We start from the raw sequence: 17,448 nt of genomic DNA on the forward strand, positions 1-17,448 counted from the left end.
CGTCATCATATCATTGTGTTCTTTATATTTTCGCTGCTTTATATGATATGATTTATATGTGTTAACCTAGATCTGCATACTTTACCTAAGTTAAACACTTGGCTAAATAACTAGGTTAATTTGGTTTTGTTTTAAGGGATCTAAAAATGTACAAGCCGCATAAGAGAAAATAGAGAAAAGAGAGGCAGTCAGCTTCTAATCTTATTGTTTATGTGAGAGAGTTCTAGGGTGTAATTGCGATTTTGGTTTCTTGAGAGTGTTCTTGTGCATTATTGTATCTCCCTATTTTTATAGTGAAATTTTTCCGTCGTCGCCATGGAGGTAGGCAGTTTGTCGAACCAAGTAATTTTTTTTGTTCTTTGTGTGTGCTTGTTATTTAATTTCCGCTTATTTACTGTTATTGATTTAAGTCCTGGGGTGCTATCTACACAACATACAGGTTACCCAACTCTGTCAATGTTGTATGCAATCCACAACCATTGTTTATGGTTTTATCCTTCTACTAGTATCTCCAAGCCATAGGTTACCTAACTCTATTCGTTTTGTCCTTCTACTTGGTTATATGGTTTTTAGTTTTGTCCTTTTACTAGGCTTATTTGCAACTCATTTGTCTATAGTTTCATTTGCAGATGTCGACATCAATCACTGCAACAAACTTGAGTTTTTTCTACATTTTTTTTTTTTATCTACAGTTACTAAAATATGTTAATAAAACCCCTAAGTTTCTACGGTTGTACTCAACTGTTGATCAAAATAAGGAAATTAACCATACTTATTTCCACAGTTGGCACAACTGTTGAAATAAGTGTAAAAAAAAATTGAATAAAAGTTTTATCCATAGGCTTGACGAATATAGAAGATAAACTACATCTTTTATCTATGGTTGTCAGTGTTGAAAATTAGAAACATTGAACTTATATAATGCTAAAGAACAAATCAAAGTTTTATAGATAGTTCTCATAGTTTCTCATTTTCTCTCTTGTAGCTCAAATCTCTCTCACACAAAACTTAGAAATTTCAAAGCTAATTCCATAGCTCTCAATCATGGAAATTTCGAAGCTCTAGGTCTTGGCAATTGGATAGCTGTTGGTCTCTCAATGCGGTGGCTCTATCTCATCGTCGCTCACAAAATCGAAGTCGAAGTCTTCCATCAACTCCTCAATGCTTCGCCTACCTCATCTAATCTTCCCCAAATTTCTAGGGTTTCGAGCTCAATCGCCACTGTGACACGAAGATCATTTTGCCTAATTTGTCTCGATTCTTCAATGGAGGAAAATCGGTGTGTTTTCATGTTTTGTTTATAAATTGTAATGTTTGGTTCCTAGGAAAATTTTAGGGTGAATATTTAAATTCTCCCTCACTTCCTCTCTCTCCCCAAACCCCCAAGGTTCCCTCTCTCTCTCTCTCTCTCTCTCTCTCCCTCTTCCTGTGTATATGCCTATGTATAGGTTTTTGTATCTTTCTTAGATGGCTTTGTGTTTTGTTTCAGAGTCTACTACAAAGGATGGTCAAGCTAATAAAGTAAGTGTCTTGGGGTGTGCTTTGCGGCTTGTTTTTGTTCCCATCAAATGTTCTTTGATAATGAATTTTGTTAATTTTTATGAAATAATTCTTGAGATTGAATATGTAGAAGGGTCTTACCATTTAATTATCAGCATAAGTGCAATATATGGTACCGAGCATTGAGAATGAAACTGACTTGCATTTTTTTTATACTGACTTGCATTTTTTATAATAGATACTCTGTCAGTTGTTGGCTGAATCACGAATTCATGTTTCCAATCTCAAAGATGGTTGTAGAATGTAAACTTTGTATCTTGAGTTGGATGATGGTTCAAGCTGTGAGAGATTTATGATAAGTTTTTGTTTAGAAAACACGGGTGTGATACTTCCCTTGAAAGCTAAATCCTTTTTAGGCACTTTATTAATCCTTGGAAGCTTCATTGCTTATGCAAGAATCTGAAAACCCATTATGAATAGCAAGTTATTGATGACTGACTATCTATTTTGAGTTGTTATTGTACAATCAATGGATGATTGACTTGTTCTTTTTATTATTATTATAGGGACCCCGTTATTCATTCCCTAAGCCCCTAGTAGTTTTCCTATCAACTCTAATTCATCTTATCAAGCTTTTAGTTCTTTAGAACAAATCAGATTTTGTCTTGATTAGTTATGTTTGATAAATTTACAGAAACCCCGTCCAAAGGATAGATTTGACTCAAGAACTAATGCGATGAATGATGGAGGTAGCAGGTGAGATTGAACTTATTAATGTAATTGTTCTAGCAGTTTTTTCACAATTTGTGGGATTGAAAGCTAGAACGTGTGTGAGTTCAAATTACAAGTGTTTGGTAAGTTCATTTGCCTTTTAATTTGTGTTATGTCTCTTTGCCATATTCACATGAAGTGGGTTTTGATGTTGTGATTGCATTTAAGTAGGTATTAGCTTGTTTTAGTTTTCATTTCTTGAATGTGCATTGTAGCTATAAATATATTTAAACACAATCAACAACTCTAGCATAGGTAGTTCTATAAATGGTCTTACCAATACCAAAACCAAAGAATTTGGATAAGAAAAGAAGAACAAGGAGAAATTCCTTAACAATTCTCTGTCAATTTGCCACTTAGCACCTTTTACTTTCTATGAGAATTTAGAAGAAAGGGGTTTTCAATGGCTTCAGTGCTGAGTAGAAGCCTAGCTACTGCATCTCTTGCTTCACTTCCCTCAACCTCCTCATTTTTACTGAGAAACAGCAATAAGAACAGGGTTTTAAATCTCACAACTGCCTTTGTGCCACAAAATGGTCTCAGAAAGTGCTTTTCTTCTTCTGGGTTGAAGTGGAAGTATGAGAGAAGAAACCACCAGTTTGCATTGTGGTGCGAGGCTGCCGTTGTGGCCGAGAAAGAGGCAGCTGACACTCCCTGTGAGAATTTTGAGTACCAAGCTGAGGTCTGTCTCTTTTCCATTTTCCCTTTCAATTTCGTATATCCTCTTTGCTTGTTTTTGACTGAATAACATATATAGTATAGGGATATCAAAGTTTCAAAAGTAGAGTCTTTTATTCTTACTGCTACAACTCTATCCAATAACTTCCACTTATTATTTCTTCTTACCAATATAATTGATCTTTTTGCACTCAAATTTTGTTTCTTCTTATCCTTCTTTTAAAAAAAATGAATATCAAAATTCGATTTTTTGAATATCAAAATGAATTATTAATATTTTGGTCATATATTGCATATATCAAGTTTTAGCAATGTGCCAAGTGATGACAGTGATTGTATTGTTAGTTGTTATGGAAGAATGACATTTTGGTCATGTATTGCATATATCAAGTTTGGCAATGTGCCAGGTGATTGTTTTTTATTTTTTATTTTTTTAATGGGTGTACTATTAGTTGTTATGGAATAATGAATATCATTTTGGTCATATATTGCATATATCAGGTTTTGGCAATGTGCCAAGTAATGACAGAGTGGTTGTGTTGTTAACTGTTATGGAAGAATTATTAATATTTTGGTCATAGCATATATCAAGTTTTGGCAATGTGCCAGGTAACAATGATTGTTTTTTTAGTTGTTATGGAAGAATGATTAACATTTTAGTCATATATTGCATATATCAGTTTTTGGCAATGTGTCAGGTAATGATAGAGCGGCTGTGTTGAGCAAGTAAATCAAATAAACAAGAAAATGATTTTGAAGCCCTTATCAACAAACCATTACATTTTTTGTATTTGATCTATTTTTTCTTTTAAACATATTGCAAACACCCACTTTTACAATGGCATAGCTTCTTCTGCAGACCAACTATGGTACAACTTCTTCTACAGTACTGCAAAAATGTCAAATGGACACAATACAAAATTAGTAATTACAAATTAGATTGACTATCTCTGTTTCTCTGATATCAATTTTGAATACAATTAGATTGACTACCTCTGTGATAAGTACCTATCAAAGAAAGCACACAAAATATCAATTTTGGAGATATTGAATTGAATATTTTTCAGGTGTGTTGAAGGGTGTTAAAACAGTGTTTACCATCAGATTAACTTATAAAAGAAAAGTGCTGGATAAAGTAAACTATTGAAAGGAACTTTGACCTCAATCACGTTATATATGCATATAAGCATATAATTCAGTCACGCTATATATGAATACAATGTATAATTCAAGCTGTCCCTGAGCTTGCTAGGAGCCCGATGGCTAAGGGCTTGTTTGGTTTAGAAGTGTTTTGAGTGATATGATCCAAAACTCATAATTGAGTTACCAAAAACCATGGGATCCACACTTTTTTTTGTTATATGACGCATGATATTAACTAAGGAATAACAAGTCTATTACAAACATGGCTAGCTTTGTTCATGGCCTGCAAATCAACCACCACAAGCGGTGGGTTATACAAAAAGAGATGGTTTGAAGTAAGCTCAGCCTCCATCCTAGCTAATCTGTCAGTACAGCTATTAGCTTCTCGATATACATGTTTCATAGAGCAGTTAGGGTACAACTTCATTAGGTTCCTGCAATTAGACAAGAGGGTTCTAAGTTAAGATTTACAATGGACAGTTTAGTGATAAGGTATACAAGAAATTCAGCATCTAGATCTACACAAATATTCTCTATTCCCAATTGCTTGGCCATAACGAGGCCTTCCCTAAACGCCCAAAGCTTCGCCATGATACTGGAGATATTCCCAAACTTCTTCACAAACCTAGCAACCCAGTCCCTTGCACTGTTCCAAAGGATACCGCCTCCTCCGGCCTTCTTAGGATTCCCATAAACGGATTTGTCCGTATTCAATTTTACCCATCCCTCTTCGGGCTTGCTCCATTTCACCTGAATCTGGATTCTATTCGGCTTAATCAGACTATTTGGCAATATAGCATAGAACTCAGCACTTATCTTAATGCAGAGGGCACACGTACCGATCTCCGTACTCTTGGCTTGGAAAACAACCTCGTTTCGTTGAAGCCAAATGATTCTAATGGTTTGGGGAAACAGGATTTTCCAAGGAATGAGGGGTCTAGGGAAGAAATCAGCAGAACTACAATATGTCTCTAACCAGTCTACTAAGGGAAGACTAAAAAATTCCAGATTTGCCTCACCTATGCCCAGGTCATGCCAAACTCTCCTCGCCATCCCACAGTCTCGAAGGGTGTGAAGGATAGTTTCTGGAGCCAAACCACACAACTCACAACTCACAAGTCGTATCAAGGTTAAAACCTCTTGAACCAAGAACTTCCCGGGTGGAGATGCTGCGATGAACACAGCTAGAGGAAAAATTTGATTCTTGGCGACGTACTGGATTTTCACACCCATTGGCTGGGATTAATCTCAAGGTTCAGTAAGTTTAAACCTTTAGCGATAAGATAAGTTGATTTAAGAGAAAATGATCCAAATAACAAGGACGTCCTCTTGATTTGGGTTAACATTGACTGAAATGCCTTGAATTTCTTGTGAAATGCTCTCAGGGAGATTAAAGGATATGAAACTCCTATTGTCCAGCAACATCTTCACTGATAGTTTGTCCTCTTCTTCAGCAAGATGCCTTTCAATCCGGTGCCGAAGGGGACCAGAAGGAAGCCAAAAATCATCCCAAGCACTCACCTTTTCACCGTTAGCATTAGACCACAAAGCATAAGAGTTATTATCGTACTAAAAGTAGGAATGGCAACGGGTCGGGTTCGGGCCGGGTTTTTGCATACCCGGACCCGACCCGCGGGCCAAGACCCAAAACCCGGACCCGACCCGAATAATAATCGGGTTTTTTTCTCGGGGCCCAGACCCGCCCCGCCGGGCCCCGCGGGCCCCACGGGGCCCGTTTAACTTATTGGGCCCAAATTTGGCCCAACCAAAAACAAAAAAAATTTTGAAGCCCATCAATCTCACGTGTTACCCATTAATTTCCCAATCCAAAAACCAAACTCATCCAATACAATTACAATTCAATTCAATCAGAAACTCTCCCACCCCACTATACAAAGAACAATCACAACAATTTGAAGCATGGGATTTTGATAAAAAAAAGAAAATCACTACTTTACCTCTGAAAGAATCAATCAAATTTACATCACAATCAAGCTTTTTTTTTTTTTTTTTTTCCTCGGGCTGGTCTTGATATGATTCAACGCCACGGGTACACAAAAACCGTGATGCGAGGCGAGGCCGCGACTTCGAGGTTGCGAGGCGAGGCCGCGAAGGCTGCGGGCTGAGGCGAGCGAGACGGCGAGGCCGCGAGGCGAGGCGCGAGGCAAGGCGCGAGGCGAGGCGAGGCAATGCGAGGCGAGGCGCGAGGCGAGGCGATGCGAGGCGAGGCGAGGCGATGCGAGGCGAGGCGCGAGGCGAGGCGAGGCGCGAGGCGAGGCGATGCGAGGCGAGGCGAGGCGAGAGGGCTGTCTGCTGAGGCGAGAGGGCTGTGTGCTGAGGCAAGAGGGCGGCTGGCGAGAGGGCAGGGCTGAGCGTGAGAGAGGCGGCTGGCTGAGTGTGTGTGCAGTGACAGTGAGTAGAGAGTAGAGACTAGGGTTTCAATACAAAATCAGAATATATATGTATATATATATATATATATATATATATATATAAGGGGTATTTTAGTAATGTAATATACCGGGTATTTAACCGGGTATTTATCCGGGTCGGGTTCCGGGTCGGGTCTGGATTTTTTTTATAAAACCCGAACCCGACCCGGACCCGCTTCGGGTTTTTTTTTTTTAAATCCATACCCGACCCTATTGTTTATCGGACCGGGTAAAACCCGGCCCATTAGGGTCGGGCTAGACCGGGTATCCGTGGGTCGGATTTAAATTGCCATCCCTAACTAAAAGACTATATCGCGTTGGACCATATCTCAAACGAGTAAACTCCAAGAATAGGAATTCTTTTATATATATATAAGAGAGAGAGATTTGGAGCTAAATGGGAATTAAGCTATAAATTCTTTTGTCATTAAACTGTTATTTAACAATGAGGAATAGTATTGCTAACTTTCCATCATGCCATTGGATATCTATTTGACTTGTTCTCTGTTGGAGCTCCATTTTGTTGATATTTTTTTCCCCAATGGATGTTACACTTACATGATAAAATGCTTGAAGTACATGACAATTGAACATCAACAATTTGGTTCTTTTTGGTTGGTAAAATGAATCACGTTTCCATTGTAGTTTGTTATGCTTGGTATTTGTTTCAGGCATAAGAGAATGTGGTATTTGCTTCTAATACTCCATTATTTTGGATTTGTCACGTAGGATATCAAAAACAATCAGTTTCATCCATCCTTACTACAGGGGCTATACTTTTGGATGGTAGCAGAGTTTTATACTATTATGTAATGATGATACTAAGAATGTACTTAATAGATTTTTAATAATTTGATATGCTATAATATTATGTCATACAAAATTAAGATATAAATTTTGTAATATATATATATATATATATATATATATATATATATATATATATATATATATATATATATATATATATAACTTTATTGGTATTTAGGATTTTACTAGAAACTTCAAAAAGATACGCTAGTATTGAAATATTTCATTTCAATAGATAAATCGAAATGAGGTTTGAAATAGTATTGAAATTGTAATTGTCTTGTTCATTTTCAATTTAATATTATATGGGTGATTTCAGGTTTGTTCCATATGGTATCAGAGCCGGCTCGGTAACCCCGTGTGGACTCGAAGACACTATCCCACAAAGTAGGCCCTAATGAGGACGCTAGGGATTTAAGTGGAGGAGATTGTGATGCCCCATTTTGATTGATTGTGTGATGTGTGTGGGTGTGTGATGTGTGTGGGTGTGTGATGAGTCCCACATCGGGTATTTACTGGGTTGAACTAGACTTTATTAACAATTACAAGGAGTCTCAATTGTGACTAGTCCTTTTGGAATATAATACATATGTGGCTAACACTTTTCCTTAGGTCGTTTCATAAAAATATAGAACCTTTGGATCACTTAGTAAGGTGCAAGGTAGAGCGTGGAAGTTGTAGGCGACTTAAGTATTACTTGAAGACTTATAGAATTTCAGTTACTTTTATTTTGTAATTCATGTTTTACATAGTGGAGATTATTTTCGATTTTGTGGAGTTTATATTTTTGTAAGAGGTTTTTAAAAGTACTTGTTTCTATGGAATTTTAAATTTATTTTGGATCAATTATGTTTATTGGGTTATATAAGTTCAGTAGGTTAGTCATGCATCTAATTCAATGTTCCATGGATTTGGGTCGTGACAGTTGTTAAGGTCTAAAAAATCATGACACAAGGCCCAAAGAAACAGCACATTGAGCCAACTCATGGAAAGTAAAATTGAGGAAAAAAAGGTTGGGCTCACAAAAAGAAAAGGATGGTAGGCCCAATGGATTTGAGGCCCAAGATCCATGAAGGGGACGGTTTTAGAATCCATGAAACAAAGGGAAGAAAGAAAAGGGCTCAGCCTGCCAAAATCAAAGGACCAAGGAAAGTCCAGTAGAAAAAGCTGGGCTCGGATCTCGGAGACTGCCAAGGGCCTGGGATCCCTGGGGCGTGTAGCATGGCCAAAGAGGGATTAAGACAGCTCAAAAGGGGAACCAAAAGGCACAAGGAACGAAGGACAGATATGTCCTTCTCAAGCACTTAGTGATGCAGCACGAAACCAGAGGGCTTGGAGAGCAACAACTCATGAGCAAAAGGCCGGTACCTCGGAGAACCCAGAAAGACGAACCATAAAGGGAAGTAGCTAGGAAAACCTTCAATTTGGCAAAGAAGGGCTTGGCTCACTGGGAAAAAAATGACAAAAAGGAGGGGCTGCTAAAAGGCTAAGTTTGAAAAAAAGGAAGATAAAGAAACCTTAGAAGAAGTGAAGTTGAAGGTCAGCTCCCCTGAAGATGCTTTAGAATGGAAGGTTAGCAAGGGGCTTTTGGAGAAAAAGCACCAAAAGAAGAGAACTATGAGAAACAAGGAATGGGTCAGCCATCAAAGCCGTTGGCACGCTACGGGCTCTATTATCTAGGAAAGCAAAGAGAGGGAACCAATGGTACCCCAGAGCCCTAAGGTGACACTATAAAAGGAAGAAGCAGCAATAGTGAAAGGCATGATTCATCAATAGTGAAATCATAATAGAATCATAAAACTCTGTCAAAACTCTAAGAAAATGAGGAAATATCTCCTAGTATCCCAGAAACAACCATTATAGGATAATACTTGAATTCAAAAGAATTCAAACTTTGCAAGTTTTAGAGGTTTAGATAGCCATCTAAGTCTATAATTTTTGAGCTTATTTGGACCTTGTATCACGACTTAGTGAGCACATTGTAATCCATAATTAAGGAAACTAATTGAGTATTTCTTATTGATTTGAGGATCCCTAACAATTATTTTTTTTTCTTTATTACCTTGCCTTCCTTTGCTGTTTTCTTATTGTGCAATACATATATTCTCACTTGCTAGTGTATGCGTGTTGTAGGAGCCTTGCCCTGTGCACCACTTGGTTTGTAAACAGACCATTTAGCTGTGGTGAGCCAAGCTCAGTCCCTTCGAACTACAACAAGAGGGCCCTAGGTCCTTGCTTGAATTTGGGCTGGACACTGTAAAAAAAGGGACCCTCACATTTTGGCGACTCTGCTGGGGACTGGGTAAAGAGCAGGGAAAAAGCAGTCGCTTCGTAGAGCATGTCTCCGAGAGTAAGGAACAGCAAAGGTATCAATGTGCCACTTGCGGCATCTGAATCTAGACAAAGAAATGAGGTGCCTCTAGTAGAACAAGAAGTTGTATCAGGACAAAGGCACACAGGACAAGAACCAGACCCTGTAGTTCGAATGGCAGAGATGCTAAAGGATTTGTAGCAAGAGATTCGTCTCCTCAAAGAAGGTAGGACTCAGGAAATCAGGGATAACATCCCCCTTGGGGTCAACCAGGACAGAGCCCAACCTGAGGGAAGGTCAACAATAGGAGGGGGAGCTAACCCCCAGTATCTGACGTTAACAGATATCAATGCCCTCTTGAAGCAGAAAAGGGAAAAACTCTCAAGGATCCCCAAGAAATTTTCTTGGGATCCCCCATTCCCGCCAGAACTCCTTGGGAAGCTGTATCCTAAAGGATATGAACCCCTGAAATTCCATCCTTTTAATGGAAGAAATTGGAGTGTTGTGGAACATGTGAGTAGGTTTATCCATACTATGGGACCTTACGCAGGGGGTAGAGAGCTGTGCCTAAGGGAGTTTGTTAAATCCTTAGTGGACAGAGCATATACGTGGTACACCACCCTGAAGCCTAGGTCCATTAAGACTTGGGACAAAATGATGGAGAGGTTTTGCGCGAAATATTACCCGGGTGAAGACAAGGTCACCTTCCAAAGCCTTCAAATGGTGAGGCAAAGGCCTGGAGAGGATCTTGTCTAATACATTAAGAGATTTGAAGATATTTCCCTGGACTACTATAGAGACCATGAAAAGAAGGAGCTCGTGGAAACTTGCATGTCCAACATGATCTTTGATTACAGGCTTAACCTTGAGAATTTATGCATAACCCAGTTTGTAGACTTTTTGCAAAGAACTACAAGGACAGCACAGACCATGAGGACAAAGAGGGTGCCAGTACCTCAAGCCATGATAGCATCAATGGGAGAAAAAAGGAAGAGGCCTGATGGGAAAGTGTTCAAGGAACCACCAGTAATCCCATGTACCACAGAAGAATTGAACCATGTCCTGGACAAATGAATTGGGGATGGAATTGTTAGGTCATGTACCGTGTCCAGGCCACCAACTGAGGAAGAAAGGAAGAACCCCTTGTTTTGCAAAATTCATTATTATGTCAAGCACTCCACCAAGGACTACTGGACCCTCCGTAGGCTTTTTCACAAGAAGGTAAGAGAGGGAACCCTGGAGCTCACTCAAAAGGATTCAGTGAAGGAAAAAAATTGGTTTTATATCTCATACAAAACACATAGCGAAAGCAACAAATAAAGATCTATTTCATTTATGATTGATAACATGCACTATGTAAATTTCAAAATTTGAGAACAAGATAGCGTACCTTAGTGTGGTGAAATTCAAAACCAAAGATTGAAGTACTCGGGAATACTTTTAATCTTCACTTCAATTCCACTTTACGCCCAAGATGTGGTCTCTCAATCAGTTTTCAAAGGGAGAATGAAAGTGTGTCTCACTCTCACATACACACCATTTTTTATATCACTAATAAAAATTCTGTATGTTTTTCCCTTTTATAATTAACTGATTATATAATTGGGCTGGCCTATTGGGCCTTTCCAATTGGGCTTTAGTGTGTGGCTTGGAGTGGGACCAAAAAAGACCAATAAGACACTAGCTCCAATGGGCCTTGAGCTTTTCCGTCAACTCTTGACAAATCCAAAGTTACCATTAATTATATTTAATACCACTATATAAATATAATTGCACTCTAGGCCTTTTTAATAAATTATATCCCAAGATTTTATTGTATGTGCAACCCCTTCATAAAATATTCGTAATAATACAAAGTCATAAAATATTGATTGCCACTTTGAAAATTACTACATCTTAATTCTTGAGTACCCGGTTTAATCCTTTAAGTTATTCATTATATATTTATGAAATCTAATTTTATAAATATATACTTTGGTAATGCTTTACTAAAGTGGTTAGGCCTAACACTCTGAATAACCAAATCTATTAAACTTATCTCAAGGGAATATTTTATATCTCCGTTAAGAGATTATGAATTCCATCTTGAGAATATATGTTCCATCAACACTAAATGTGGTTGCGTAACATACTGAGGTTTTGACCGTTACTTTAGATCATGCATATGTCTTATCTCATGATCATGTCCATTATTCTCTCAAGATTAAAAGTTCATGCATATAGAAGTCATGAGATTTATTATTCATTTGACAGTCGTTAGGAAAATAATAAATCTCACAGCGGTCCAGTTCAATATGTCTTAACTCTTAAAACATATCGACTAGAAGTCTCAATTTTCATGATTAAGACAAATCATCTAAGTTGATAAGTTATAGTCTTCGCAGATAAAATGCCCAATTTTATTACCGACTACGAACTATAAATTATGAGTTTACAAAGAACTTGTGACTTATATCTTCTGTGACTAAATCACATAAATCACATATTATGCATCTCATGGACTATATGATAATGTCCTAATATTCATGTTACTATTATTTTAGATAATAATAAAACAACTTTATTAATCACAATATTAAGTCATACACAATGTCATACATAATATCATACATAGCATCATACAATAGGATTTAAGGGCACTAATCCTAACAATCTCCCACTTGTCCTAAAGACTATTGTGCATTAATCTAACTCCCATTGCTTCCAAATGTGACTCGAAAGTCCTTTGAGGCAAGGTTTTGGTAAAGGGATCTGCTAGATTATATGCACTTTCAATCTTTGCTACCACTACATCTCCACGAGCAACAATGTCTCAGATGATGTGGTATTTTCTCTCAATGTGCTTTCCTTTCTTGTGATTTCTTGGATTTTTGGATTAAGCAACCGCTCCACTATCGTCACAAAATAATGTGATAGGAGCTTGTTCCATTCTCACAACACCAAGATCAGAAAGGAATTTCTTGAGCCAAACAATTTCCTTTGTTGCTTCACAAGCAGCATCATATTTAGCTTCCATGGTGGAGTTTGCAATACAAGATTGCTTAACACTCCTCCAACTTATGGCTCCACCTTCCATGGTGAATACACAACTTGATGTGGATTTTCTGAAATTTAAATCCGATTAAGAATCTGAATCTGTATAGCCAATGGGAATCATATTCTCACTATGGTAAACAAGCATATAATCTCTCGTTCTCCGTAGATACTTGAGAATATGCTATATAGCTTGCCAATGTTTTTGTCTTGGATTTGATTGATATTGGTTGACCATACCAATTGAATAACAGATATCAGGTCTAGTACAAAGCATGGCATACATGAGACTTCTCACTGTAGAAGCATAAGGAACTTGTCTCATCATATTTTCTTCCTCTTGAGTCTTAGGCCTTTGGTCATCAGACAGAGGAACTCTATGTCTGAAAGGAAGAAATCATTTCTTGGAGTTTTGCATGCTAAACCATTCCAGAAGCTTATCTATATATCCAGCTTGTGATAAGCCTAACATCTTATTCTTGCGATCTCGCCAAAGCTTGATCCCTAGAATAAAGTTAGCCTCACCCAAGTCCTTCATATCAAATTGGCTTGACAACCAAACTTTAACCGATGACATTACCCCTACATCATTCCCAATGAGTAGAATATCATCAACATAAAGCACTAGGAACATTACTACTTTATCTTGATGTCTTTTGTACACACATGGTTTATCAAGATTTTGTTCAAAACCAAATGACTTGATTGCTTAATCAAATCTAATGTTCCATGACCTAGATGCTTGCTTAAGTGCATAAATGGCATACCATATGCTCTTGAAACATTCTGGTTGCATCATATAGATTTCCTCTTCAAGATTGCCATTAAGAAATGCAATCTTGACATCCATTTGCCAAATTTCGTAATCATAATGAGCAGCAATGGATAAGAGAATTCTGATAGATTTAAGCATGGCTACTGGTGAAAAGGTTTCATCATAATCAATACCTTCTTATTATGTATACTCTTTCGCCACTAGCTTTACTTTAAAGGTTTCAACATTTTCATCTATCCCTCTCTTCCTCTTGTAAACCCATTTGCAACCAACATGTTTAATGTCATTAGGCGCCTCTACAAGATCCTAAATTTGATTGGAATACATGGAATCCAATTCAGATTTCATAGCATTGACTCAATAATGTACATCTATATCATTTATTGCCTCTTCATAAGTGTAGGGATTCGATTCAGCCTCTTCTGGGATAGTTTCGTAAGTTTCTCCCAAACCTATAAATCTTATAAGAGGCCGAACAATTCTCCCTCTATGACGAGGCACATGTGTACTAGACATCTTATGAGTAGTATCTTATGGTGTATCCAATACAGCCACATCATCCCTAGTTTTATCCAATGGTTGTAGATTTACAGATTCATTCATTTCAGCCAATACAACTCTACTTCTAGGAGTAAAATTATTCATATAGTCAATTTTCAAAAATTTAGCATTTGTACTAACAAAAACTTTGTTATCATTTCGACTATAGAATAAATAACCTCTAGTTTCTTTTGGATAACCTACAAGCAAACATACTTCTGATTTTGGTTCCAACTTATCAAACTTCCCTTTTAGTACATGTGCTGGTCAACCCCAAATGTGAAGATATCTCATACTAAGCTTACACCCACTCCACAATTCCATGGGTGTTTTGAGAATAGATTTTGATGGAACTAAATTCAAAAGATGTATTGCTGTATCTAAGGCATATCCCTAAAAAGAAATTTGTAAAGTTGAGTAACTCATTGTGGACCTAGCCATTTCCAAAAGAGTTCTATTCGTTCTTTTTGCTACACCATTTTGTTAAGGAGTTCTAGGTGCAGTCAATTGGGAGACAATTCCATTTTGAATTAGGTAATCCTTGAAATTCCTAAGAAGGTATTCCCCACCTCAATCAGATCGAATGGCCTTTATGCGTTTACCCACTTGATTCTCAACTTCAACCCTAAACTCTTTGAACTTTTCAAAGGTTTTGGACTTCCGTCTCATTAGGAACACATAACCATATCTTGAGTAATCATCCGTAAAAATGATGAAGTACTCATAATCTCCTTTTGCTTGGGTTGACATAGGACCACATACATCTGTATAAACTAATTCAAGCAACTCTTGGGCTCTTCTACCTTTTGCATTAAAAGGTCATTTGGTCATTTTACCTTCGAAACAAGATTCGCAAATAAGAAATTCATCAAAGTCCATGGGCTGTAAAAAGTCCATCTTTGATTAGTCTTTGAATCCTATTTGAATTAATATAAACCAAACACAAGTACCAAAGATATGCATCATTTGTAAAAGAAAACTTTCTCTTTAATGATTTTACATGACAACTACTATCTAATTTAGAATTGTATAATTCATGCTTATCAAGAGTTAAAATATAAAGACCATCCACAATATTGCCAGAACAGATAAATATTTTATCCTTCTTTATTACAACATTGTCCTTTAGGATAATACAATATCCATGTTTACCTAAATATGTTGCAGAAATTAAATTCCTACGAACATTAGGTACAAATAGATAGTCTTCCAATATTAAAACCCTAGACTCAAAGTATAAATTAACAACACCAACAGCTACAACTGGAATCCTGCTCCTATCAGCCAAAGTAAGAAACAATTCCCCTTCATTCAATTTTCTGGTCTCTTGAAACTCCTGCAAAGAATTGCAGACATGATTAGTACAACTTGAATCCACATACCAGGAATCTGTGGGATTCTGTACCAAACATATTTCAAGAAGAAAGGAACTTTTCATACCCTTATTCTTGGCAGCTTTGAACTTTGGACAATTCCTCTACCAATGTCCTTTCTCACCACAATGGAAACACTTTCCTTTATTTTTCTTTCTTTTGTCGGAAACCTTTAAGGCAATTTGTTTACCATCTTGCCTGGTGAAGTCCTTATTCTTCTTCTTCTTCTTCTTACCCTTGTCTTTCGACTTAGGTTGAGAAGTAGAAGTTTCACCCACATTGGCTTCAACACTAGAAGTACCAAGCATGTCTTCCACCGCTACTAACTCATTCATTAATTCAAACAAAGAATACATATTTTTATTCATATTATAATTAAGTCTAAATTCCTTGAATGATTTCGGTAGTGACTGGAGTATCATATCCACTTGGGATTCTCCATCAATGTCAGCACCTAAAACTTCTAATGTGTTTGGATTAACAATCATCCTAAGACAATGCTTCCTCACTGAACTTCCTGCAGCCATTTTGGTATTATAAATTTGTCTCATGGTTTCTTGCCTTGCAGAACGGCCTTTCAGAACGGCCTTGCAGAATGGCTTTGCTCACCAAACATCTCCTTCAGACTTAGCATGATGTTCGAAGCTAGTTTTATATCCTGCATTTGATGCTGTAGAACATTTGAGATAGATGCTAAGATATAGCACTTAGCCATCTTATTAGATTTCTACCAACGATCATATCGTTGTTTTTTCTCAAGAAGAGCATCTAATTGTTGAGGTTTATGCCCTAAAATCCATTTTATTGACACGTCATAAATAATTAAATTGTTTAATTATATGAGACTATCTATAAATGAACTAATGAGACATTATCTTAATCCATGAGATGCATAGTATTTGATTTATGTGAAAAGTCACAAAAGATATAAATCACAAGTTCTTTGTAAACTCAGAAGTTTAGTTCATAGTCGGTGATGAAATTGAGCGTTTCATTTGTAAAGACTATAACATATCAACTAAGATGATTTGTCTTGATCATGGAAATGAAGATTTCTAGTTGGTATGTTGATATGTTTTATTGGTCCCACTCCAAGCCATACACAAGAGCCCAATTGGAATGGCCCAAAAGGCTAGTCCAATTAGATAATCAGTTATATATAAGGAGAGAAACATACAGAATTGAATAGAAGGTTTTGATGAGACCTTTTCATAAGTGTTTTTTATACAAGGAATGAAATGGTTTGTATGTGAGTGTTGGACACTCTCCTATTCTCTCTTTAATGAAAACTGATTGAGAGACCACACATCTTGGGCATTAAGTGGAATTGGAGTGAAGATTAAAAGTATTCCCAAGTGCTTCTGATCTTTGATTTTGAATTTCACCACACCAAGGTACGCTTTCTTGTTCTTTAATTCTGAAACTTACATAATACATGTTATCAATTGCGAATGAAGTATATCCGTTATTTTTTCCACTGCGCATGTTTTGTATGAAATACAAACAAGTATTTTCTTGTATTTTCCAACACTAATGAAGGAAAGCACGGACATGGTTGAGTAAGCACATATTTGTGCTCTTCATGTCCAAATTTCTTTTCCAGTTAACATCGTTGGTCCAATCAGTTTGTTTTGATTAAGAATAGCAATAAGTGAGCTAAATGATGCCATGATAAAATCTAAAAATAAACATGAATATAATAAGTAAACTGGATATTATCAATTTAGCATATAAACATATAATATGGAACCTTAATAAAACCATAAAATAATATATGTAACGACAACCCGATCCTATGTTTAAAATTCCTTGGAAGCAAGTAAATTATAAACACTATAATTGATTGAGAACTATTCTCATTATTAGTGCTATCATAATAACTTTTAGCAAATACTAATAACATGCTGTATTTCCTTTAGCCTCTAAGTAATAATGACATAGCTCCGAAATGAGGTTAATATTAAACTTAGTCTAGTGTATACCATTGACTAAATTCTATGTGAGTCATTAAGTAACTTCACGGTAGCGTGGTCATTCTTAATGTAAAAACACATACCATCCATCATTAAGAAGTATATTTTG

At 36.8% G+C, this 17,448-nt stretch overlaps 1 protein-coding gene across 7 annotated transcripts; it reads left to right on the top strand.

Moving 5' to 3' along the window:
* The first annotated feature begins 780 nt into the window (after positions 1–780).
* LOC142617986 (heat shock protein 90-5, chloroplastic-like) lies at positions 781–16,174 on the top strand. 7 transcript variants are annotated; one of them, XM_075790966.1, is made up of 6 exons: positions 823–1,279; positions 1,490–1,521; positions 2,195–2,256; positions 2,815–2,953; positions 7,254–7,333; positions 7,654–8,183. In XM_075790966.1, exons 3-6 carry the CDS (start codon positions 2,237–2,239, stop codon positions 7,730–7,732), a joined length of 318 nt encoding a protein of 105 aa, XP_075647081.1. In that variant the 5' UTR covers positions 823–1,279; positions 1,490–1,521; positions 2,195–2,236; the 3' UTR covers positions 7,733–8,183. The 7 variants fall into 7 exon arrangements, 3 of the variants coding, with proteins under 3 accessions (XP_075647080.1, XP_075647079.1, XP_075647081.1); XM_075790964.1 differs by having other exon boundaries at positions 817–1,279; positions 2,195–2,953; XR_012841126.1 differs by lacking the exon at positions 7,654–8,183 and having other exon boundaries at positions 781–1,279; positions 2,195–6,288; positions 6,336–7,647.
* The last annotated feature ends 1,274 nt before the right edge of the window (positions 16,175–17,448 follow it).

This window comes from Castanea sativa, chromosome 11 (assembly GCF_040712315.1).
Source record: "Castanea sativa cultivar Marrone di Chiusa Pesio chromosome 11, ASM4071231v1".
Taxonomy (NCBI): domain Eukaryota; kingdom Viridiplantae; phylum Streptophyta; class Magnoliopsida; order Fagales; family Fagaceae; genus Castanea; species Castanea sativa.

Coding starts and splice junctions, on each gene's coding strand:
- LOC142617986 (XM_075790964.1), top strand. CDS start 2,675: ATGGCTTCAGTGCTGAGTAGAAGCCTAGCTACTGCATCTCTTGCTTCA. Junction 2,954..7,253: donor ATTTTGAGTACCAAGCTGAG/GTCTGTCTCTTT, acceptor TTTGTCACGTAG/GATATCAAAAACAATCAGTT. Junction 7,334..7,653: donor GCAGAGTTTTATACTATTAT/GTAATGATGATA, acceptor GGGTGATTTCAG/GTTTGTTCCATATGGTATCA.